Source organism: Brachyhypopomus gauderio, chromosome 17 (assembly GCF_052324685.1).
Source record: "Brachyhypopomus gauderio isolate BG-103 chromosome 17, BGAUD_0.2, whole genome shotgun sequence".
NCBI lineage: Eukaryota > Metazoa > Chordata > Actinopteri > Gymnotiformes > Hypopomidae > Brachyhypopomus > Brachyhypopomus gauderio.
The window spans coordinates 808,927-832,180 of record NC_135227.1 but is presented as its reverse complement, the minus strand read 5'-3'; the positions used below and the strand labels follow the sequence as shown (position 1 = coordinate 832,180).

The window sequence follows — 23,254 nt, the reverse complement described above, 5'->3', positions numbered from 1 at the left end:
GAGTAACGGTGGGTCACCGTTTTGGCACTGTTTTTTCCTGTTTGCCGCGGTCTGGAGACGTGATGCTCGCCGACGGTCCGGCTCTTTTAACGTAAGAATAAAGGACGCTGAGTCGCACTTGAGAGATGTTAGTTTTTATCGTAGGGCCCAAGTTTGCCTAACTGCCCTAAAGCTGTTTCACTCCACAAGTGAACGGACAGAATCAGCCATTCTTTTTCCACCATTATCCTTGCCATTATTTAGAGAAAGAACAAACCAAACTTTGGATCGGTCCTGAGGAAGGAATAGAGCCATGAGAGCTGCTTCCCTTCAAAGAGCCATTATTCCCCTCACTGCTGCAGTCTGTCCCTTCACTCTCTAATGAATTATTTAATTCAGATGGTGGCACCCCCTAGAGGCGCGTGGGGGAATTACAGCTCTCGGATGTTTATCGTCATGTTAGTGAACATGTATCGTTTTTTTGTTTTTTTTTCTTTTTGTGCGCTTTATGTTAAATGATCTTGTATTTGCAACTAAGTTCTCCTTTATTTTAATTCTTGGCTTTTATGTTTTGGGTTTTCCGTGACCTACATGTCGGATAAATCAGTCACTAAATCCAGAATGAGAAAAAGAATACAAGTAGATATGATTTAGCATACCATGAATATACTGACATCTGGTGACGAAATACTGCAAGTGCAGTCTTTTAAAATGAATTCATCAGCTGAGAACATGACGTGAAACGTGACAACAGCAGTGTTTCATCACACAGTGTGTGGTGTATCGCATCAGAGAGCCATTTCCCCGTGTTATTGTGACTTCTGTCACCCCGGCAGCGTGTGAACACAGATGATGAAGTTGTGGACTGATTCTCTGCCTTGTGTCCCCTTAGATCAGCCCTGCTCCTGGACTGGTGTCCATCTTGAAAAGAAGAAGGTCTCTGGAGGGAGCCGCTACTCCCCCGGGTCCTAAGCCCGTCGTCAAGCGCAAGGTTCGCTTCCGGGTCCCTGACGACGGCTTGGATCACGGTACTGTGCTGACGCACACGTGCACACGTGGGAAAATGTCATGGTTTAGTCACAAAGGCTCCGCCCATAATAACTCGCGTTTGTCTCTAACCCCATGTGCAGATGAAGTGGGCGGAGACTCCTGGCTGCTCCTCCTCCTGCTGTGTTTGGCTACCGTGGTGATCAGCGTGGGCGGGACCGCGCTGTACTGCACCTTCGGCGATGCCAAGTCCAGCGTGTGCACGGACTTCTCCCACAACATGGACTTCTACATCGGGCAGGTGCAGCGGGGCGTGGCCGAGCTCAGACACTGGTTCTCCCCCGGCTCATAGCGGCGGGGCGGGGCCGCTCCATCTCACGGGCTGCAGGAGACTCGCGCTCCGCCTCCGCCTCCTCCCACTCGGCAAGCTCCGCCCCTCCTGCGGTAACGGGAGGGCGAGATAGGGGCGAGCGCACACACACCACGCTGCAAAAAAAAAAAACCAACAGTCCACGACGGGCTTCACGGTGACCCGGCAGAACTTCGGATCTCCCCGAACCACATCCCATGTCTCCCTGGGGCAGGAGGAAGCATGGCGAACCGCACAAGAACCCGCCGTAGCCGAACACTGGCCTGGGTTCTCCGTCAGGGCCAAGCCCGAGCCCTCCACACAGAGACAGTGCCACATGCCTGCCACTAGGGGGCCTCGTACAAGAGCTAGTGCTACTCTGTTTACTGCCGTCGCCTTCACCCAACGTACAGATATTGAGTTTTTAAAGTCTTAATATGGTCTTAAATATAGTTTTGTGGCGTTTTACCTCATTCTTTCCGAAGTCGTATCATCACCACAACACTACAGAGAAGGCTACAAAAAACGCCTTTGTAGCAGTAGCATCCTCGTTTGTGAAGGCTGGAATGATTAGATGTGAACGTGATTAGATGGAAACAGACAGGAAAGCAATACGATGTACAGAGGAATGTTTTAATGTATATCTTGAACATGTCTCAGTGTGAGAATGCGTATGTGTTATTTAATACCATCAGCTCAGGCATGTAAGGATCTCGTCACTGTAATTATTGTGCTAATCATTTACATTGTTCATCAGTTTTATGCCCTACATTGTTTTTAAAGTTTTTTTGTTTTTTTTTCCCGTATTGTCATTCTGTATATTTTTTGCTGTATAGATCTCAGAGAAAAATCAACCTGTGTGGATTTCGGAGGTTCTCTTCCTGTGCACAATGTCCTTGTGACTTCCTCTGGCACTCAAATACAAGTATTTGTCTTAAACAGATGCACTTTGAACTGGATCTTTGGGCCCCCAACTCGCAGGGCTCCTTCTCACAGTTCAGTCAAACGTCACGAAAGATCAGCAAGTTGATTCTTAACATGAAAATGATGATTATTATTTAAACAATTATTTATCTTTAAGTTTGCACTTGTCCTCTGACAGGCTCAGATGGCATTGTGGTATAAATGTTCAGTACATATGTAGGATTAAATCGCAGTCTTTACACACACATCTTCTCTTAATTCCTAAATGTGGTGTGGAACTTCATATCGATGTGGTGTGTCCTCGGTACTTATGTACAGTAGTTCTTCATTTTTTTTCAAGAAAGATGAAATTGTGAGTTGCGACCTCTTGTGATATCATTTATTTAATTAAGAACAACAGATGCTTTTGGTTACTGTATGGTTCCAAACTTTTTATTTCCATATTGGGGCAATTTTGAGAGTAAATGCAATGACATCATCGGTGAATGCAGACATGATTCGTCCTGGTGATTAAATCGTACTGTGGGGACTGGTTTGTTTGTGCTTCTGTTTTCACTGATTCTACTGAGTGTGACTGTGGTGATAACTGGTGCTACCTCCGTGTACGTGGTGTCTCCTGGACCACTGCTCTGCTGTCTTGTCAGCAAGGTTTATTATCATATTAACATATTATTTAAAACTTGTTTTACTTTGAAGCGAATGAATGAGGTGAAGAGCTGTCTTATTGGAAACTCTCACTGAGGGACAATAGTATTAATTGGTTGTTTGAAAACAACACGAGTCATGGTTGACACGCAGGTGCTGCGCGCTCTCGCCACGAGACGCACGCGCAGTAGACATCTACTCGAGGGAGGACGAGACAGCATTTCCTCCTTAAATGACTTTTATACTTTGAGTAGTTTTTAGACCAGTAATTTTACATTTGAGTAAAAAGAGTTAATACTTCAACTTCTACAGAAGTATTTTAAACCATAGTATCCATGATTCTACCCAAGTAATGAATGTGAACACCTTTGATGTTATGGTCTACAGGTTATTCAATTAAAATTTAAAGTGGTCCAGTCCGGCAATATTTCATGATGACAAGGTCCAGAAGTCCAACTATTTAATGTGAGATATATATAAATATCTGCATGCCTATCAAATTTGCCTATCAAATTTCGCCTACCTGTGGTCTACAGTATCAAAGGCTGCACTAAGGTCAAACAGCAGTAGAGCAGACAGGTGTTTTGTTCAAACATGTAAATGTAATTAATGAGATAATCAACGTTTCTTTGGGTGGTAAACGTTATTATCTGTGGCACTTGAGCCATAACGTCTAATCACTTTAAACATCTCAACGAGCTGGGACGAACACGCCTCGCGCATGCGCACTGGCTGCTCGGAGCGACGTTCAACAGTCCAGTGCGGGTTTCCGGTTCTCGGTTTCGTGAGCTGGTTCTCCGGTTCTCCTGCGTTATTCGGCTGCACGGCACAATGGCGTTGGCTCCGTCTTCCGCCAGACCCTACCATCTAATCGTCTTCGGCGCGTCTGGGTTTACGGGACAGTTTGTGGTGGAGGAGGTGGGCCGCAGCTCCGCCGAGGGTCCGGACGGGAGCGTGAAGTGGGCCGTAGCGGGACGGAGCAGAGCCCGACTGGAGCGGGTCCTGGAGCGGGCCGCCGAGACCCTGAGTACGGCTCACCCCACGCCGCCGCCGCTGACATAACCACTCTGGTTCATATGAACGACGTGTTGTTACTTATTATCATGTGGAGATCAGGAGAGGGTTAGAGACCTTCACGCACCAGGATCAGATCACTAGTGTGTGTGTGTTTGAGCAGATCACTAGTGTGTGTGTGTTTGAGCAGATCACTAGTGTGTGTGTGTTTGAGCAGATCACTAGTGTGTGTGTGTTTGAGCAGATCACTAGTGTGTGTGTGTTTGAGCAGATCACTAGTGTGTGTGTGTTTGAGCAGATCACTAGTGTGTGTGTGTTTGAGCAGATCACTAGTGTGTGTGTTTGAGCAGATCACTAGTGTGTGTGTTTGAGCAGATCACTAGTGTGTGTATTTGAGCAGATCACTAGTGTGTGTGTGTGTTTGATCAGACATAACTAGTGTGTGTGTGTTTGAGCAGATCACTAGTGTGTGATCAGATCTTTAAGATCTGAGCATTGTCTGTCTTTTTTCCACATAAACAGTGGAAAAAACCAGGAAGCATCGCAGTTTGCAGAGGCGGTCAGATAGCACTGGGATGGCTTATTTGTCGGTCACAACTTGGACATAAAAATATCAGAATTGATTGATCTTGACTTGTGCCCCATCGTGTGGTCCCCTCCCAAAGTTCACCGTTTACAGACCTTGATCATAGTCAGTTCTACTTGATTCATTCTTTTACACAGATGTGCCTCGATTTGTACCATATATGAACACTGTTGGTGTTTGGCCACAGTGATCTCCAAAGACCCGTGTTACCCAGAACAGCTGATGGAAACTGATATTCCAGTGGCACATTAAAGCTCATCTCCCTTCCTGGCTTGTGTTTATTCTGTAACGATGGATGGAACAGTTGTTGTTTTATTTTGGTCATCTAAAGCCCTTTCCTGATCTGATCTTGGCCTTTGGGAGCGGTGTATGCACCATTGTTGGTCGTACTGTACCCGTCAGCGCTCCTGTTTCTCACACGTAATGTGGCGAATAAAATGGCTCGTCTAAATGTGTTTTCAAGACTGCAGGTTTATTAACCTGTCCTCTGTTTCCAGGTAGGCCCGAGTTGAAGGAGGAGGTGGACATCATCGTGGCTGATGTGGAAGACCCAGACTCCCTCGCTGCCATGTGTAAACAGGGCGTTCTTATTCTCAACTGTGTTGGACCAGTAAGTCGCTAACACAATGCACTGAATTGTGTGCCTCAGATGACTTTGGAGGTGGTGTCAAATTATCTCGCTGTTCTCTGAATGGAGGATTCTGGACGTGATTAGTTTATGGATGGCAGGGTGACACTTAACCGAATGCCATCAGCAGCATTGCACCCCTGGTGGTGGGGGTCTGTAACTGCAGAGATCGGTCAGGCTGGTTACATAATGCCACACCAGATGCATCGACTTGATCACAATGACACGGCGTTTGTACTTTGATCAAGACTCTGAGCTGCCTGTACTGTACTGAGGTACCATAGTACTCACTTGCTCACTGGGGGCTAGGACTCGACACTTGTGAACCTGCTTTGTGACAACTGTTGTAAAAAGCACTATATAAATAAAATTTGATTGATTGATAGTAGCGTCCTGTACAAGAAACACTAGCATTCCAACATGAGGACAATAAGAAAAACATGATGTGGTTAGATAAGTTTGTGTGTGATGTATTTATACAGAGGTTCCGCATACTACATGTATGAAATGAATTGATTGAGGTAACGCCTGTCATTGCAGTACAGGTTCTACGGCGAGCCTGTGGTGAAGGCCTGTGTGGAGAATGGAGCTCACTGCGTTGACATCTGTGGAGAACCTCAGGTACCTGAGCACCTGCCTGTCAGTCACGCCTCACCTCCAGCGTGTGACACGCATGTGTAGCCCCGTGATTCTCACGCGTCTGTGCAGAATACTTCCAATATAAGAGCCAGATTGGACCCAAATAAGTCAAGTCTTCATGTTAAGACGTCTTCTTGGCTTTCTACAGTAATATCAGTATCATCCTTTTGATATTGGTTCTGTGTTTGAGGTACTGAATTATAGTGTGTGTGTGTGTGTGCCAGTTCCTGGAGGGTATGCAGCTAAGTTACCACAGCCAGGCCGCAGAAAAGGGTGTGTACGTGGTGGGGAGCTGTGGTTTTGACTCCATCCCCGCTGACATGGGGGTTCTCTACACCAGGGACCAGTTCAAAGGTGCCCCATTCTCACACCTGTTTCCCCATGCAGTAAAACCCAACGTCTTGTGTTTCCGTGGTTATCGTGAAATCACTTGCAATTATGGATACATATGAGGTATAAATATTAAGAAACCCTCATTCTAACTGCCAGTCTGTACATGGAATGTTTGCTAGATTTTAACTGTGTGTGTGTGTGTGTTTGTGTGTGTGTGTGTGTGTGTGTGTGTGTTTCTAGGGACTCTCACCGCGGTAGAGAGCTTTCTGACTGCAAGCGCAGGCCCTGAGGTTGGTGCTGCTGATCTTGTGATCGTCTTCTGGGCCGGGCCGCACCATGACTCACCCGTGTGTGTTTGGATCCTCCCACAGGGCGCCTGCATCCATGACGGCACCTGGCAGTCAGCCATCTACGGTTTGGCCGACAGCGGAAAACTGAGGAGCCTGAGGAAGAAGTTTGGTTACAAGCCTCTACCTGTGGTCGGAACCAAGATTAAGAGAAGGTGTGCCTGATGGATTTAATTGACCGGTTGAAAGTCTTTTATTAAGCTGCATTAGGGAGAACTGCAGAGCCAGTAAAGGGGTCATACTGCCCTTTATGGGTGATCAAATTGTGAATCTTTGTGATTTGTAAAAATAAATGTTCATTGTTATTAAAAAAGGTTTGAAAGTCACCAAAAAACTTTTGTACAGTGTAGTTGAATACCATCAATTTAATATTGTTTCTCTCTCTCTCTCTCTCTCTCTCTCTGTGTCTGTCTGTCTGTCTGTCTGTCTGCAGGAGTGCCCTGTTCTATAGTGATGAGATCCAGCAGTACTCCGTTCCCTTCATGGGTGCTGATCCCTCCGTGGTGAAGAGAACCCAACGTTTCCTAACTGAAGAGCACAACAAGACCCCAGTGAGTCACATTGGCCACATGTCTGGCTAACGTTAGTTTCCACTGCTCAGGTTGCTATGAGGTGGAGTGTTGATGTAAATCAGGGTTGTCCAAACCTTTTGCAATGAGCGCCAGATCAGGTAAACCGTGTGTGGGCCGACCATTATCTAGTTTATGCAAATGATCTCATTTATTATTGAATAAATAAAGTGCTTTTTGTTTGCGCTGGACAGGAGTGGGGAAATGGGACATTTTTGAGATCTACTCGTATGTATCGGATGTACTGCCATCTACTGGTGAAATATAAAATATACTAGTTACAGGCCTACTAAATGATATAATAGCGGGTGCTGGCATGTCACTGATTTTATGGCGGGTTTTACTGTGGGCCGGTGGAAGATCGAACGCAGACTTTGGACCTGATGGATGTAAATGAACAGAAGGCCGGGAGCATGCGGACCGTCTCCAGAGTGTGAAATGTGTCACCAGGTGCAGTATGGCGCGTACGCCGGTGTGGGAGGGATCTCCTCCGTGGTTAAGCTCCTCATAGCTGGAATGATGTTCTGGTTCTTTGTGAAGTTCAGCTTTGGCAGAAACCTGCTGATTAAGGTAAGATGCTTTTGTGTTTTTGAGCACTGTGTTGGTGTGGTCACACATTACATTTTCCTTTACGGTTGTGCCTTGTAGTTTAATGTGAAGTCTTTTCTCTGTTGTGTAGTTTCCAGAGTTTTTCTCTTTTGGCTTCTTCTCCAAGGAGGGCCCGACTAGAAAGCAGGTATGATGTGTAATTAACAGGTATGAATCAGTCAACTACACACATACTGTCCTTTTTGACCACACCGTTCTTAAGTGTGAAAAGGATGATGTTGTGAAAGCTTTTATAAGAGTCTCAGGAAGTGTGACCTTCACGTCTGTAGTGGACTGTGGTTTAAATGCTCACGTGTGTAGTGGACCGTGATTTAAATGCTCACGTGTGTAGTGGACTGTGGTTTAAATGATCACGTGTGTAGTGGACTGTGGTTTAAATGATCACGTGTGTAGTGGGCCGTGGTTTAAATGCTCACGTGTGTAGTGGACCGTGGTTTAAATGCTCACGTGTGTAGTGGACCGTGGTTTAAATGCTCACGTGTAGTGGACCGTGGTTTAAATGCTCACGTCTGCCCTGTGGTGCCTGATCAGATGGAGGACTCCTCTTTCCGGTTCGCCTTCTTTGGTGAGGGCTACACAGAGGGCCAGGACCCATCGCAGGGCAAGCCCAACGCCAAGATCCGCACCCTGGTGCAGGGCCCAGGTGACCACCCTCCCCACAACAGTGTTCTCACCTTTAACCCTTTGTGCATTAGTTCCCACCCTCTGCTTCCTCGTATGTTAACCGGTTTGGTACTTTACACTGATTCCTCGTGTGTTGCCATGCCGCAGAACCGGGTTACGTTGCTACGCCGATTGCCATGGTGCAGGCGGCCATTACCATGCTGAACGAGCCTGGTTCCCTGCCCAAGAAGTGAGTGAGATCAGATCCTGATGATGTCACATCTCTCAGTCGTGTAGAGACCGGAGGTGCGGGTTCCGTCACGGGCTCCAGACCCAGGACGGTTTGGCCCTCCACCTTCAGGTGTTCAGATGATCTAACGTTCGTTTGACCTCTGCAGGGGTGGAGTGTACACGCCAGGAGCTGCCTTCGCCAACACCACCTTCATCGACCGTCTCCACAAGCATGGAATCCAGTTCTCCGTGCTGGAAGTCAGTTAGAAGCACAACTGGGTCCAGCCTAGTCTCAGAACTTCTCCATCTACTCTGACGTAGGGAGAAAAGTAATTCATTAAAGTTGACTAAGGATCTGGACACCCTGAGGACAAGCGAGAGATAAAACGGTACATAGTGACACCTTTATGACTTTAGTCCCTTCTAAATGCATCAGTAGCGTTGGCTCTTCAGTGTATCCAGGTCTTTAACCCACGATTTCTCCGCTTTGCGGTTTAGTGATGCTTGTCTAACCTGTAGACTGGGCTGTTTGTCACCTTCTGTACTCCGACTTGTTTCGGTGGCTTTCCTGTTTGTTTATTTTGGGGAGAGGGAATTGAGATGATGGTCCACGTTTGTGAGTGGTGTTACTTTTGCACTAACAGATTAAGCATTAATGACATGTGAATGAAACATTTTCCAGAGCATGGTTCTAATTCTTATAAAGACTTTTTGGTACGAGTTTATTAGCTAGGATGTTTACATGACCAAATAAAGTGATATCTAGGTTTTAAACGCACTGTAACGTATAGTCATGAAGGTTGGGGAATTCCAAAGACCAGCTCAGTGTGCGCTATGGCGATGACCTCTGCCCAGGAAGGATGAGGACCCCGGGGCAGTTCGTGCTGTGCCTGTATGCTTTACTGCTCCCTCTGCCTGCAGTTGTTGCTGTGTTTCAGATCCCAATAAAACATCATAGCCACACCCACTTTGTATGAATTCATTTTTTCACTCATTCTGAGTTACATAATGGATAGGGGTAATTTAAAAAGTAAGTTGGTTCACAAGGTAATTAAATATAAATATATATATTTAGATGTACATTTTAGATATAAATTCTTTCCATCTCTGTTGAGCTGGGCCAAGTCAAAAGTAAAACACTTTCACTCAGAGGCTCAGTCATTTTTATTTATATCGTGCAATTTAGAAGTGGTGTCACAAAGCACATTGACGGATATCTGGCTGTGAGGTGAGCATCTGATGTTTCTTCAGATTAGGACCAGAAGACACGCGTGGGGTCCCGCGTCAGGTCCAGACGCGCGTGGGGTCCCGCGTCAGGTCCAGACGCGCGTGGGGTCCCGCGTCAGGTCCAGACGCGCGTGGGGTCCCGCATCAGGTCCAGACGCGCGTGAGGTCCCGCGTCAGGACCAGCCTGCGCACTTCTCCCTCTTCCTGCGCACCACGGCGGCCACGTCCTGCTTCAGCGCGCACACACACTCCTCCAGCTGCTCTGCGAAGGTCTTCAGCAGATGAGCGTGTTCGTCTACGAACAGCCGTAGGGCCGGCAGGTCCGCGTCCTCCTGGGTCAGCCACACACACACCACGCCAAGGTTAATGACTGCATCACACAGTTCTCAGATCAGTTTCCCTACTCCAGCTGCAGGGCTTTGTTAAGGGGACGGAGCGCGTCCTACGTACACTGGGTCTGTGTCTGCGCAGCCGCTGCAGTTGACCCCTGACGGAGGTCATGCTGTGGTAGAAGACCTTCAGCGCCCGAGCCAACTCTGCGTCGCAGCTGGTCCGCTGACCGCCCCTCCTCTCCTGATGCCCACTGTCCACACCTGCAACCTCAGCAGGCGGAGGGCAGGAGGGTCAACTATAGCCTCAAGCCTCCGGGGCGGAGATGGAAGACGGTGCGGGTGTTACCGGCGTCGTACATGGTGCGGATAGCAGGCCACGACCCCCAGCGTGGGCCGAGGCCCCGAGCTGCTCCCTGAGGTCCCGGTTCTCCTTCCTGAGGGCGTCATTGGAGCTCTTCAGCTGCTCCAGGTCCTCATGGAGCACAGAGGAACTCAGCTCTGAGCCTGCGCTGTCCACAGCCTACACACACACACACACACACACGAGAGAGGTCTCGGCCTCACAACATAAAAATAACAAGACTGAACGCAACTGTGTACAGCACTATGCAGATACCGTGTGACCTTTACAGTCGAAACATGTTTCATAGGACATAGGCCTAAGGAGGCAGGACAAAAAGATGTTTTAAAATTCGTAACAACATAAATTTACTAGTTCGACTAAGCACTGACCATGTTTTCTGAAACGGCAGCTGTATCTATGACGATGCTGTCTCCTGGAGTCACCACCATCCCGTCCAGACAGGACACTAGATCTGAGCACCCCTCTACACACAGAATTACAGCTCAGAACAACACCTACAAAGACCAAGACGCACTGATGTTTTGGGTGATGTTTTGGAAATGTGTGCTCACCCTGCAGTCCCCAGAGCTGAAGCACGAGGGCGCTGCTCTGCAGGTAGTTGAGCAGCTCGGGAGACGTGTTCAGGGCCGTGAACTGGACCCTGTGCTGCAGCAGTGGGTTGGCGTCGTGCCACACGGCGGGCGTGTATAGGGGCTGTAGGCAGTCAAACATCTGGAACCTACCAACAGCCAATCACTGATCAACAATCAGATCACTGAGGAAACAATCAGATCACTGAGGAAACAATCAGATCACTGAGGAAACAATCAGATCACTGAGGAAACAATCAGTTCACTAGAAACAATCGATTCACTAGAAACAATCGATTCACTCAGAGATGATTCACTTCATTTGTACTGGTTGTACAAACATTGCGATGGCAGACAGACATAGTGCGCATTTCTTCACAAGGACATTTCTTGCTTGAATATTGACGCGAATGGCTTATTGGCCTCTACCAACTGGTAGTACTTCAAGAAGCTTCTGTTGGGCTTATACGTTTCAGGTTTGCCCAACCAGCCACAAGGCCAGTGTGTGTGACTCTGGTGGTTGTCTGCAGGTACAGACCCAATCTGTACACCACGGTTCCGAGCCTCTCTGAGCCAGCGCAGACCGCAGCACCGGTCCAGAACCAGCACAAAGTCTAGACGCTTTCCCAGAAGCTCAGTGGGATCGATCAGGATGTCATCCTCTCCTAGTGGCCTGAACACACACACACACACACACAAAATGGCATCAACCTCAGCATGACAGACATTTATTGTATCTCATGATCAGCCCCAAGGGCATTTCATGCATTCATAGTAAGTAATAACTAATAGAAACTAATAATATATATGTAGCCAGAAGATCCACATCCAGTTAGACACAGACACAAACCCAAAAAACAACCAACTGTTACTGATTACTGGAAAATACATCCTGAGGAGGAAGTAGCTTTTTACGTGTATATTAATATTGCTGATATCTTTCTCCTAACCTGAGGCTTTTACTAAATGGTCTAAATGGCACGTTACTTTCCTCCCTACACTACAGGAGATGGAGTAATGTTACCCACAATCCTGTGGGGTGGCAGGGCACCAGCTGTGTCTGCAGTATGGCTTCCTCTGTGCCCTCCGACCCCACCACCTCCACCTGTTCCTCCACAGGGATGCGGTAGGGCAGAGACTGGAGCCACAGGTGGGCGCTGCCGAGGTGAAGCGGCTCCAGCGGGTCCCAGAAAGGGTCTTTCTCCCTGGGCAGAGGAGGCGTGTCGGCCCCCGCGCCCCCCACAGCCTGCTGCTGGTACAGCTCCTCCATCAGGAACTTGCGGTTGATGAACTTGGCCTTGGACCACACCCACACCTGTGAACATGACTCATTTGTGAGTGGAAGGAAGCACACTTGATGAACTCAACACACGCTCGGAAAACACAACACTGGATCATCTAACTCTCTTTAGCACACATCTCTTCACCATCTCAGGCCTCGTGAGCAGACGGTTATGACGTGTTACAGATCAGGACCAAAGACTAAAATCTTCCTCTAGGATTTTGTTTCAACTGTGTGCATTTGCTAATTAGCACAAGCTAATTGCCTGTATCAACAATTAGTGAAATAAACTGGCTGGTACAAAATCAAGGCTCCACTGAATGTTGGCAGTATGTCTGATTCTTTAATAACTTCAATTGTCTTCTCATGATTTTAACCTAATTTAAAATTAATTTAATTTAAAAAAAATACTACCTGTCACCTTTAAATAAAATATCCAGGATATATAATTTTTTCCTTTCAGTATAAGTCAGTGGCCCCTGACAGATATTTTAACAAGGGAGCTGCTGCTCACCCGCACAGTTCATGACGTTGTGTTTTAGTGCATGGCCTTTGATGTATGTTCCTTCTGAATGTTGGGATCACCTGCTTCCTCTCCACACACGTCACTCTGACCGCGATCTCCTTCTCCAGGTCGTGACCCTTCGAGTCGGACATCGCAAGATTCTTGATTTCCAGCTTAAATTCCACCCCCTGAAAATGCAGATTAAAGTAAGATCAGCGCAAGAGAACCTGCTGAATGATGACTGAAACACCCACAGCTGTGTTGACGTGGGACTAACACACGTGTGTTGACGTGGGACTAACACACGTGTGTTGACGTGGGACTAACACACGTGTGTTGACGTGGGACTAACACACGTGTGTTGACGTGGGACTAACACACGTGTGTTGACGTGGGACTAACAGGTGTGTTAACATGGGACTAACACACGTGTGTTAACGTGGGACTAACAGGTGTGTTAACGTGGGACTAACAGGTGTGTTAACGTGGGACTAACACACGTGTGTTGGAGCCAGTCACCTTGTTGAGTTCCTCACTCATTTGATTTGCCTCGGCCACCATGGGCATCAGACGGATGTAGTCGTAGAAGACAGCCAGGAGACTGGGTTTGGACCGGACTGATCCTGCAGTACACACACACACACACAGACACACACACACACACAGACATCACACACACAGACATCACACACACACACACACACACAGACATCACACACACACACTCACAGACATCACACACACACACTCACAGACATCACACACACACACACACACACACAGCCACACACACATACGTTGGTCTCGTTCATCATGCAGTGAGTCTAGTCGGATGCCTTCAGCTGCTGCCAGCTCAGAGTGGAAGTAGTGGTAGTCAAAGCGGCTCCAGTCGTCTGCGGCCCGGTCAGCGGGGAAGCCGATGAACAGGTAGGTGCTGTTGGAGCCCAGGATGAGCCGGTCCTGCCCACACACAGTGAACAAAGCCAGTCCTGCCAATGCAGCCAATATAACGCCAGTCTGAGGAATGACGTCATATCTGATTAACAGATTAAATAACTCATTATAAACAATTCACTTTAACGCTCACTCAAAATCATCAACTTTCTGTAAAAAAATTTGTAAAAACTCATTTGAAATGATGATTGGAACAGCCAGTAGGTTAAATGATGATTGGAACAGCCAGTATGTTAAATGATGATTGGAACAGCCAGTAGGTTAAATGATGATTGGAACAGCCAGTAGGTTAAATGATGATTGGAACAGCCAGTAGGTTAAATGATGATTGGAACAGCCAGTAGGTTCAACGCTGACGTTTAGGACACACCAAGTGCTGCAGCTCTGTCTTCTCAGTTATGGGTATGCCATTGACGGTGACCTTTGACCCTGACACTGGAGTAACCGTTACTCTGTGCTTCTGATTGGAGAATATGGCGTGTCTCTTCTGAATACTATGGACAAACAACATTAACAAACACAGCTTACACTTAACAAGCTGACAACAACGTAACACATTTAAGACATTTCTGATTCGAGCACCAGTGTAAGTATAGTAAGAAGTAAAGCATATTCCTCAATACGTATTCAGAAAAGTCTGTTAGTTAAATGGAGAACTATACTCAACCACACCCCAGACCCCTGATTGATATGGACTTGGGTGAACTGTCTTCCAGACCAACATCCCAGTCACCTTAAATGGAAGTTAATGTCATTATATTTCTAAAGCACATTTAAAACAAGTGTCCACCAAAGCACTGTAGCTACATAGTTAGGAAAACAAATAATACTTAATGCTAAGTAGACGTAAAAATGTTGTTGGTAAAAACCACTGACCCTCCTGAATGAAAAGCTTGATGACCCCGGAAAGCTGGACGTCTTCGTTGACGTTCAACATGTATGGGAACGTCTGCATCATCCTCCTCTCCTAACACAACGACAAACAGAGAGCCATCAAAGGTCAGCTGATAGAGCACACACATTACTGAACACTACCTGTGTGATGTTAGTGTACTGAGCACTTCCTGTGTGACACCATTACATCACACCTGTTAGAGTCCTTCTCCCCAATTGGTCGTGAGGAGCTTTCATTGGTGGAATCTGCTAAACCCTCCACATGCATACTAGATGCTGTACCAACCCATCTACTTAAAGAATTACTGCATAGCAATGTAGAACCTTTGCTTACTATAATTAACTATTCTCTGAGCCTGGGCTACGTTCCCAGTTCATTTAAACTTGCAGTCATCAAGCTGCTAATTAAAAAAACAGGTCTTAACCCCCAGGAACTGTCCAACTATAGGCCAATCTCTAATCTGTCATTCATATCCAAAATTTTAGAGAAAGTAGTTTCTTCAAAACTCTCTTCCTTCTTACAGGCAGAACATGTCTTAGAGTTATTTCAGTCTGGATTTAGACCCCATCACGGCACTTACTAAAGTACTGAACAATCTCTTAATATCCTCTGATAAAGGACACATTTTTCTCATACTGTTAGACCTCAGTGCTGCTTTTGACACCATTGATCATAATATTCTACTTAATAGGCTGGAGACACTTAATGGCATAAGAGGTCAAGCATTCTCCTGTTTCAGGTCCTACCTGACAGATCGTTACCAATTTGTACTAGTAAATAATGAATGCTCAGAGTGTTCTAAGGTAAAGTATGGTGTTCAACAAGGATCTGTACTGGATTAAATATCGAATAAAATTTTTAAATTTTCTGTTAACCTATAAGGCGTTAAATGGTTTTGCCCCACAATATCTGAGTGAACTCATTGTTAACTACAACCCATCTCGCCCTTTGCGCTCCCAAAATGCTGGATTTCTCCTAGTTCCAAAAATGTGTAAGACTACAGCCAGAGACAGAGCTTTCTCCTTTAAAGCCCCTCAATTATGGAATAGCCTTCCAGCTCCAATCCGATATTCTGACAAAGTTCCAATCTTTAAATCTAGACTTAAGACTCACCTATTTAATCAAGCCTTCAGCTAATATTTCCCTTGTAAGGTGTAGGGCAGGGGCCACCAACCTTTTTGAACTTGGGAGCTACTTCTTGGATACCAATTATTGAAGAAAGTTGTTGAGCGGGGGGGGGGGGGGGGATTGGGTTCGTGTGCGCGTGTCAATTGCTAAGCGGGAAGACCGCTAGCAACCGCGGACAATCGCTAATAGCAGCAAAAACAAACGATGCAGCGCTTTGGTGCATGGCAATATAGTGAGCTGTTTTTAAAACAAGCCCGCGGGCGACTCATAACGTCCTCGCGGGCGACATGGTGACCCCTGGTGTAGGGTCTCGGGGGCCCCAGACGTTGAGATTTCTGGTACTCTGAGATGTTGATGCTGTCATCCAGCTGTGTCATGGCATCACTCTATTTGTGACAATGACTTGACTGGAAAGCAATGTCTCAGTGAGCCCTCATGACTGTGGTCACCTCTGAACCCCTCCCTTTAATTATGTTGCTATAGATTAGCCTGCCGGAGCCACATGCTCATCACTGGCACGTGAGCTATGTACATTTAAATCAATGGTGGTTTAAATTGATGTCCACACACTTAGTCTGTATTGTCTATCTTTTTGTATGCTTCTACCCAAGACGATTGCATGCAAGCACCTAAAAGCACCTGGGGGATGGTTTGGGTTGCTGGTGGATGTACTGATGCCGGGGTTGGATGTGCCATTTCCACAAGAGGTCGTGCTGATGCTAGCTCCTACCTGATGCTCACCATCTGCACTGAAGGGACTGTGACTATTTGGCCGGGGAACAAGAACCTTAACTATAACTGTAGAACCACCTTTTGTCCACAAATACGGACATGTGCTAACGGGTCGCCCAATGGAGGATGGGTTCCCTTTTGAGTCTTGGTTCTCCCGAGGTTTCTTCCTAATCCCCACCATCATAGGGAGTTTCTCCTTGCCACTGTCGCCTTTGGCTTGATCATTAGGGATCTGAACCCATGCGATTGTAAAGCTGCTTTGTGTCAACATGTGTTGTAAAAAGCACTATATAAATAAATTTGACTTTGATGTTAGTGTACTGGACACTACCTGTTTGATGTTAGTGTACTGAACGCTACCTGTGTGATGTTAGTGTACTGGACGCTACCTGTGTGATGTTAGTGTACTGGACGCTACCTGTGTGATGTTAGTGTACTGGACGCTACCTGTGTGATGTTAGTGTACTGGACATTACCTGTGTGATGTTAGTGTACTGGACACTACCTGTGTGATGTTAGTGTACTGGACACTACCTGTGTGATGTTAGTGTACTGAACGCTACCTGTGTGATGTTAGTGTACTGAACACTACCTGTGTGATGTTAGTGTACTGAACACTACCTGTGTGATGTTAGTGTACTGGACGCTACCTGTGTGATGTTAGTGTACTGGACGCTACATGTGTGATGTTAGTGTACTGAACGCTACATGTGTGATGTTAATGTACTGAACATTACCTGTGTGATGTTAGTATACTGGACACTACCTGTGTGATGTTAGTGTACTGGACACTACCTGTGTGATGTTAGTGTACTGAACGCTACCTGTGTGATGTTAGTGTACTGAACGCTACCTGTGTGATGTTAGTGTACTGAACGCTACCTGTATGATGTTAGTGTACTGGACGCTACCTGTGTGATGTTAGTGTACTGAACGCTACCTGTGTGATGTTAGTGTACTGGACACTACCTGTGTGATGTTAGTGTACTGAACACTACCTGTGTGATGTTAGTGTACTGGACACTACCTGTGTGATGTTAGTGTACTGGACACTACCTGTGTGATGTTAGTGTACTGAACACTACCTGTGTGATGTTAGTGTACTGAACACTACCTGTGTGATGTTAGTGTACTGGACACTACCTGTGTGATGTTAGTGTACTGGACACTACCTGTGTGATGTTAGTGTACTGGACACTACCTGTGTGATGTTAGTGTACTGAGTCTCCCAGTCTTTAAGGGCCTCCTGCAGGTGCTGCTCCCACAGTGTCTGAATTGCTCTGATCTGCAGCTCATTGTGAGTCAGCAAACGTCGCAGTTCCTCTGCAAATAATATGAAGATCGGACTTGTAAATGGACAGAACTTTATGTAGATAAATGTCTTTTCAGTTCCACATGTAACTTGCAGGTCATACATTTTAACCCTATATGTAATATGATTACAAGATGCAATCTCATATGCTCACAGTTACTGAACCAATTGAATGTTAACTTTCTCCCCTGGTAAGTCGAGATAAGCATACAATGACTCATATTTTCACATATGTAGTCTTAAAATGGAAACAACATAGTCTATCTGCTGGTTTCTCAGCAAAGTGAAAGAATGTCAAACTCCTGTATTCCTCTCCAAAGGTATCTACAGTAGTGAGTACTGGTCTCTTGGTCTCCTCGCCGGCCCTCCTGGTCCAGTCTGCTCAGTCTCAGTAGCAGCTTAGCGTTCTCCGTCTTGAGCTCGTTGACCAGACGCTCTGTGGGTCCCTCATTCACCACAGCCTTGTTCTGGATTCGCTTAGCCCTGCCAACAGAACAGCATTACAGCACAGTACCACCATTACTACAGTACATCATCATTACATCACACCATTATTACAGCACAGTACCACCATTACATCACACCATTATTACATCACACCATTATTAGATCACACCACCATTACATCATACCTCTATTACATCACACCACCATTACACTACACCATTATTAAATCACCACCATTACATCACACCACCATTACACCACACCACCATTACACCACACCACCATTACACTACACCATCATTACACTACACCATCATTACACTACACCATCATTACTCTACACCATCATTACTCTACACCATCATTACTCTACACCATCATTACATCACACCATCATTACATCACACCACCATTACAGCACAGTACCACCATTACAGCACAGTACCACCATTACATCACACCACCATTACATCACACCACCATTACATCACACCACATTATGTCCAACATAGAATGAACAGACCAAGCAAACATCAGATGGCCCTACCGCTCTGCGTAGCGTAGAGTGGAGATGGACTCCTCGTAGCAAATATCTGCAGGACTCACTGTTGCAATCTGAACAGAAGAGATGGATGAAACTCAAGGAAGGTGGAACACAAGACCAGGAACATCATGCTCAGTTCCTCTTAGCTGGCTTTCCTATGAACACTATAGGCCAAGCAACATCAAGGTGATGTTACCATGACAGTACGGCTGTTTCCGCCCAGTGCTGATTGTAGGAGTTTGGTCAGGATGGAGTCTCTGTAGGGAATATGCACCACCTTCCTCCCCAGTGCAACCTCTGCCAACGCACTGCAGCAAAACCAGAACAGAATCAACACTCAATACTGACACTACAGACCAGAGAGGACTTAGATGTCTTCAAAAGTTCCCAGAATGTATTTTGTCTTCTTTATTGGATTATACACTTTGCATTTTGCTAACTCGTGCTTAGTTAGAAAGAGCAAATTGAACCAGAAGCTCCTCAGGTGATAAAAACTCAGCTGGAGAACTTTGGAAAAGCTGATCGATAAATCTTTGGTATAAGCTGATTGATAAATCTCTGGTATAAGCTGATCGATAAATCTCTGGTATAAGCAAGCGTATGTTTAATGGAAAACGACACATTAGTTTATATTGTTCAGGTGTTCGTGCACACCTGATAACATTGCCCAACGTGGTCAGACTGAGATTAATTGCTGTGCCCTCTTTCAGTCGGTCGACCTCTGACCCTGAACACCTCTGTCTCTCACTGCCTGCCAGGTCCACGAGGTTGACGTTCGACTGCTTCGTGATGCACTCCTTACAGAATATCTGGTCACACAGAACATGAAACCTACATCAAACACGAACGCTTAAGACGCGTTAACATTTTCTAACACTTAATGGAGCATCTCAATCACAATAACGATTACGGTTCGTTTCCATTTCGAGTAAACATTTTCGCGCTAGTCATCATAAGCTTCTCACAAACGAGTGAAAACGTGACAACGTTGCGACAGGCGGTGAGCGGTTAGTCACGAGCACCTGCTTGAGCTGCAGGGCGACGAGCATGTGCGAGCGGCTGCTGTTGGCGTTCATGTGCGTGGCGGCGGTGGTGCGTGTGCGCGTGCCCTGCTCCATCAGTCGCTCCACCTGCTCGGCGCTCTCGCACGCCACCTTTCTAAGCCCCTCCACGTAGAAGCCCCTCTGCTGCTCCTCCCGCACACGCAGACCGCCGGGAGAACGACTGGTCTTGGAAAGCAGGTCTATAACCTGGGGGAGAGAGCAGGTCGTGCAGGTTCTGTTCCATATAATGTAGCTCCATGTCCGTCATCCCCACCCAGTACAACAGTGGGAATGAATCACAAAACGGAGAAACATGGATTGCCTTACCTGTTCATTGTAGATTTCTAGCATACTAAAGAAGACCTAAAACAGGAAAATGTTTCATATGGGCATGTTAAAAATTATTATTTTTTAAAGAATGGTTAGGAATGGTTAAAAAGATTTTTTTTACCACACTGTATAATAAAACAAAATCCTCAGGAAAAAAACAGGCTCACTGAAATAAATCAGACACGTAGAATATCGCAATTACGTGAAAACAACCATTATTTAAACTTGTGTTGGGATATGAAACCTGGCACTGTCGGCTGTCGTGGTGAGTCCTGATGAACTGGAACAGCCCGTGACAGAGGGTCGGTACCAGGCCTTTGTTAGGCCCACTGCCCACCATGGAGTAGCTCTTCCCGGAGCCCGTCTGCCCGTACGCCAGCAGAGTGGCGTTGTAACCCTGCAGTGCGTTCTCCAAGATGCCGTGGCCAAGCCCCTGAAATACACTCGCCTGTGTGGCACAAGACACTGGGGAAGATTTCTGAATCATAGTGAAAAAGGCGAACTATATTTATCACCAAATCTGCTTGTACGTCCTATTTAAGTTTTAGTTCCTTATGCATATAATATGAGCAGTGTGATACCTGATCTGCGTAGCGTCCTCCCGCCTCCTCGGGCACGAACAGGCCCTCTTTATTCCTCACGAACCCACTGTGAGACCAGTAGGCGAAGTCAAACGTAAAGACGCGCCGATTCTGCTGGTTCCGAGGATCCTGAATGGTGAGGTTGTTCGAGTTTATAGAGACGATGCACCTGCTTCCTGCGTCCTTCTCCCGCTAGAGGGGTGAGAGTGAGAGGGGTGAGAGGAATCAGAAGAGTGAGAGGAGTGAGTGGAGTGAGAGGGGTGAGAGTGAGAGGAATGAGTGGAGTGAGTGGGGTGAGAGGAGTGAGGAATGAGTGGAGTGAAAGGGGTGAGAGAGTCAGAGGAGTGAGATGAATGAGTGCAGTGAGAGGGGTGAGAGGAGTGCGAGGAGTGAGAAGGGTGAGAGTGAGAGGGGTGAGAGAGTGAGAGGAATGAGTGGAGTGAGTGGGGTGAGAGGAGTCAGAGGAATGAGTGGAGTGAAAGGGGTGAGTGGAGTGAGAGGAATGAGAGGAGTGAGAAGGGTGAGAGTGAGTGGAGTGAGAGAGTGAGAGGAATGAGAGGAGTGAGTGGGGTGAGAGGAGTCAGAGGAGTGAGAGGAATGAGTGGAGTGAAAGGAGTGAGAGGAGCGACTTTATTGCGTCTCGTGTACAATGAACATACAGCAACTTTACGAAGCAGATCTTAAAGTGCGCTGTTGCTTTAAAGGCTCAGTTGATGTGTGAGCGGTCTGTGAGCACCTCACCTCAAAAAACGACAGAACTTTAAAATGTTATCTCGACCTTTAAAACCCGCAGGGTGTGAAGAGAAACACTGAATGTGAGGCCGGTGTACTGACCTTATTAAAGGGCCGGACGCGCACAGCTACCTTCACGCAGTCTTTAGCGGCCATGTCGCTTCTGGTTCGGGTTTATACAGAACCACCCGAACATGGACGCAGCGGAACAGGAGGTAACATGAACCAGGCCGGCATCTAACTTTCTCTCCGCTTGGTGAAGGATGAATAAATAATACATAGCACCATGGTCTCGGGTCGCTCCCACAAAGCACCAATGTACAACATTTTGGTCATTTATATTGAGGCTATTTAATGAGCTCAGCTTGAGAGGTTCGTCCACGCAGAAGCACCGTTAGTTTTATTGACTTTCACGATCAATACGGCATAAGCTGTACATCCGTGCATCAGTAATGAAATCATCCCATTTGAATATTATTCTATTGGATATGATGAAACTGAGAGACATTAAAATAGGTAATTAATCATCCCAAAACGTTCATGCATAAAGACTGCAGTACACTACATTACAGTGTGTGTGTAGGTAGGACCGAGGTCAGGACCAATTGAGATGTATTTTTCATTATAGTTTTATTTCATTGTGACTTTCTAATTCTGTAAATTTTTATGCTAATGTGTGTTAACGAGTTTTAATCTAGTTTTAATCACTTATAGTATTAATTTTAGTTTTTTCATACTTTGTGTTATTTGTTTTAAAAAGGTCGGAGTAAATATTGTGTAATAAAAACAACAAAAGATACCATTTAAAAATGTATTCAGTCACCGTTGACAGCCAGGTGTCCACAAAAACCTGTAATAATCCACGACAACAGCCTGAAGTGCAGTATGTGTGTAATACTGTTACTGAAATAGCCAATAGACCCAAGGACCCACATGAACATAAGAATACAAACTTATCGATGAGACACACATCCCCCCCCCCAAAAACCCAATAAATTCTGCAGGTTTTATTTTTTGTCCATTATGTCTCTTTCCCCAAGCTACCCAAGCCAGCAGTGTTGCTTCTGTCAAGGGGGCTCAAGCTTTTCAGACTAAGACTCGTGGGGTTTTCTCTTGAGAAGTGTGCTACATATCGCCCATTTTCACTACAGCACACTCTACACTACATCTGTGCAATTAGAACACACACACACAAACACAGTTCCTTCCTCACACTCATGTTTACAGACACCCCACACAGGTACATCTGCGCTTCAGACACCCCACACAGGTACACCTGCGTTTCAGACACCCCATACAGGTACATCTGCGCTTCAGAAACCACACACAGGTACATCTGCGCTTCAGACACCCCACACAGGTACATCTGCGCTTCAGACACCCCACACAGGTACATCTCCGCTTCAGAAACCCCATACAGGTACATCTCAACTTCTGCTGTGGTCATATGGCAGACTGGCGTGGTGCACGTGGACTGGAAACAGGACATGACACCATGAAGTGCGCGATTCCACCGGCTAATGTTGAACTGCTAAAGGAACAAATGGTTTAATCATATAAATTATAAACACGAAAACAGCGTATTTTATATCTGTCAGTACGTTTCTGTAAGTTCGTTAGTGATTGTTTTTAACTACCCATTTTATTTAAGTTAACGAAAATGTTTTTTTCAATTTGTTTTATTTCGTTTTTTCATTGTCGATGATAATCTTGGTAGGAGCATCAGAAATGTGTACGCTCACTTTTATCAAACAAGTGAGATGAAGGTTCCCCACCTCCTCCTAAACACCTGAGATAATCAACACCCATGTCACCACAAACAGGGGAACTATTT

At 46.2% G+C, this 23,254-nt stretch overlaps 3 protein-coding genes across 3 annotated transcripts in view; 2 read left to right on the top strand and 1 right to left on the bottom strand.

Annotated features, from left to right (window-relative positions):
• Positions 1-2,768, top strand: part of cnsta (consortin, connexin sorting protein a) — a 24,741-nt gene extending 21,973 nt beyond the window's left edge. The window contains exons 10-11 of the mRNA XM_076978511.1: positions 872-1,007; positions 1,110-2,768. Of these exons, the coding sequence (XP_076834626.1) occupies positions 872-1,007; positions 1,110-1,318 (345 nt within the window). The 3' untranslated portion in view covers positions 1,319-2,768. The remainder of the gene's footprint in view (positions 1-871; positions 1,008-1,109) is intronic.
• Positions 2,769-3,592: 824 nt separating this feature from the next.
• On the top strand, positions 3,593-9,406 carry LOC143480766 (saccharopine dehydrogenase-like oxidoreductase). Its single transcript, XM_076978597.1, has 12 exons — positions 3,593-3,911; positions 4,982-5,094; positions 5,653-5,733; positions 5,976-6,105; positions 6,325-6,374; positions 6,456-6,586; positions 6,865-6,982; positions 7,451-7,570; positions 7,680-7,736; positions 8,141-8,252; positions 8,381-8,462; positions 8,611-9,406. Exons 1-12 carry the CDS (start codon positions 3,716-3,718, stop codon positions 8,708-8,710), a joined length of 1,290 nt encoding a protein of 429 aa, XP_076834712.1. The 5' UTR covers positions 3,593-3,715; the 3' UTR covers positions 8,711-9,406.
• A 204-nt stretch (positions 9,407-9,610) lies between these two features.
• On the bottom strand, positions 9,611-21,840 carry kif28 (kinesin family member 28). The gene is made up of 23 exons (XM_076979126.1): positions 21,523-21,840; positions 20,689-20,880; positions 20,352-20,555; positions 20,105-20,140; positions 19,757-19,984; positions 19,389-19,543; positions 18,931-19,042; positions 18,738-18,805; positions 18,084-18,226; positions 17,633-17,754; positions 14,553-14,643; positions 14,349-14,409; positions 14,047-14,170; positions 13,520-13,682; positions 13,242-13,345; positions 12,803-12,910; positions 11,964-12,250; positions 11,474-11,608; positions 10,918-11,084; positions 10,735-10,829; positions 10,360-10,522; positions 10,121-10,263; positions 9,611-10,002 (listed from the first exon to the last, which is right to left on the bottom strand). The coding sequence occupies exons 1-23, from the start codon at positions 21,574-21,576 to the stop codon at positions 9,844-9,846; spliced, it is 3,114 nt and encodes a 1,037-aa protein (XP_076835241.1). The 5' UTR covers positions 21,577-21,840; the 3' UTR covers positions 9,611-9,843.
• Between the last annotated feature and the right edge of the window lie 1,414 nt (positions 21,841-23,254).

What these genes read in the sequence shown, in the direction of transcription:
- LOC143480766 (XM_076978597.1), top strand. Translation starts at nt 3,716, where the DNA reads ATGGCGTTGGCTCCGTCTTCCGCCAGACCCTACCATCTAATCGTCTTC. An exon ending in CACCAGGGACCAGTTCAAAG is followed by an intron (nt 6,106 to 6,324) that starts GTGCCCCATTCT and finishes GTGTGTTTCTAG; the next exon opens with GGACTCTCACCGCGGTAGAG. An exon ending in GCAGAAACCTGCTGATTAAG is followed by an intron (nt 7,571 to 7,679) that starts GTAAGATGCTTT and finishes TCTGTTGTGTAG; the next exon opens with TTTCCAGAGTTTTTCTCTTT.
- kif28 (XM_076979126.1), bottom strand. Translation starts at nt 21,576, where the DNA reads ATGGCCGCTAAAGACTGCGTGAAGGTAGCTGTGCGCGTCCGGCCCTTT. An exon ending in ATATCAATCAGGGGTCTGGG is followed by an intron (nt 14,171 to 14,348) that starts GTGTGGTTGAGT and finishes GTTTGTCCATAG; the next exon opens with TATTCAGAAGAGACACGCCA. An exon ending in TGAGTGAGGAACTCAACAAG is followed by an intron (nt 12,911 to 13,241) that starts GTGACTGGCTCC and finishes CTGCATTTTCAG; the next exon opens with GGGGTGGAATTTAAGCTGGA.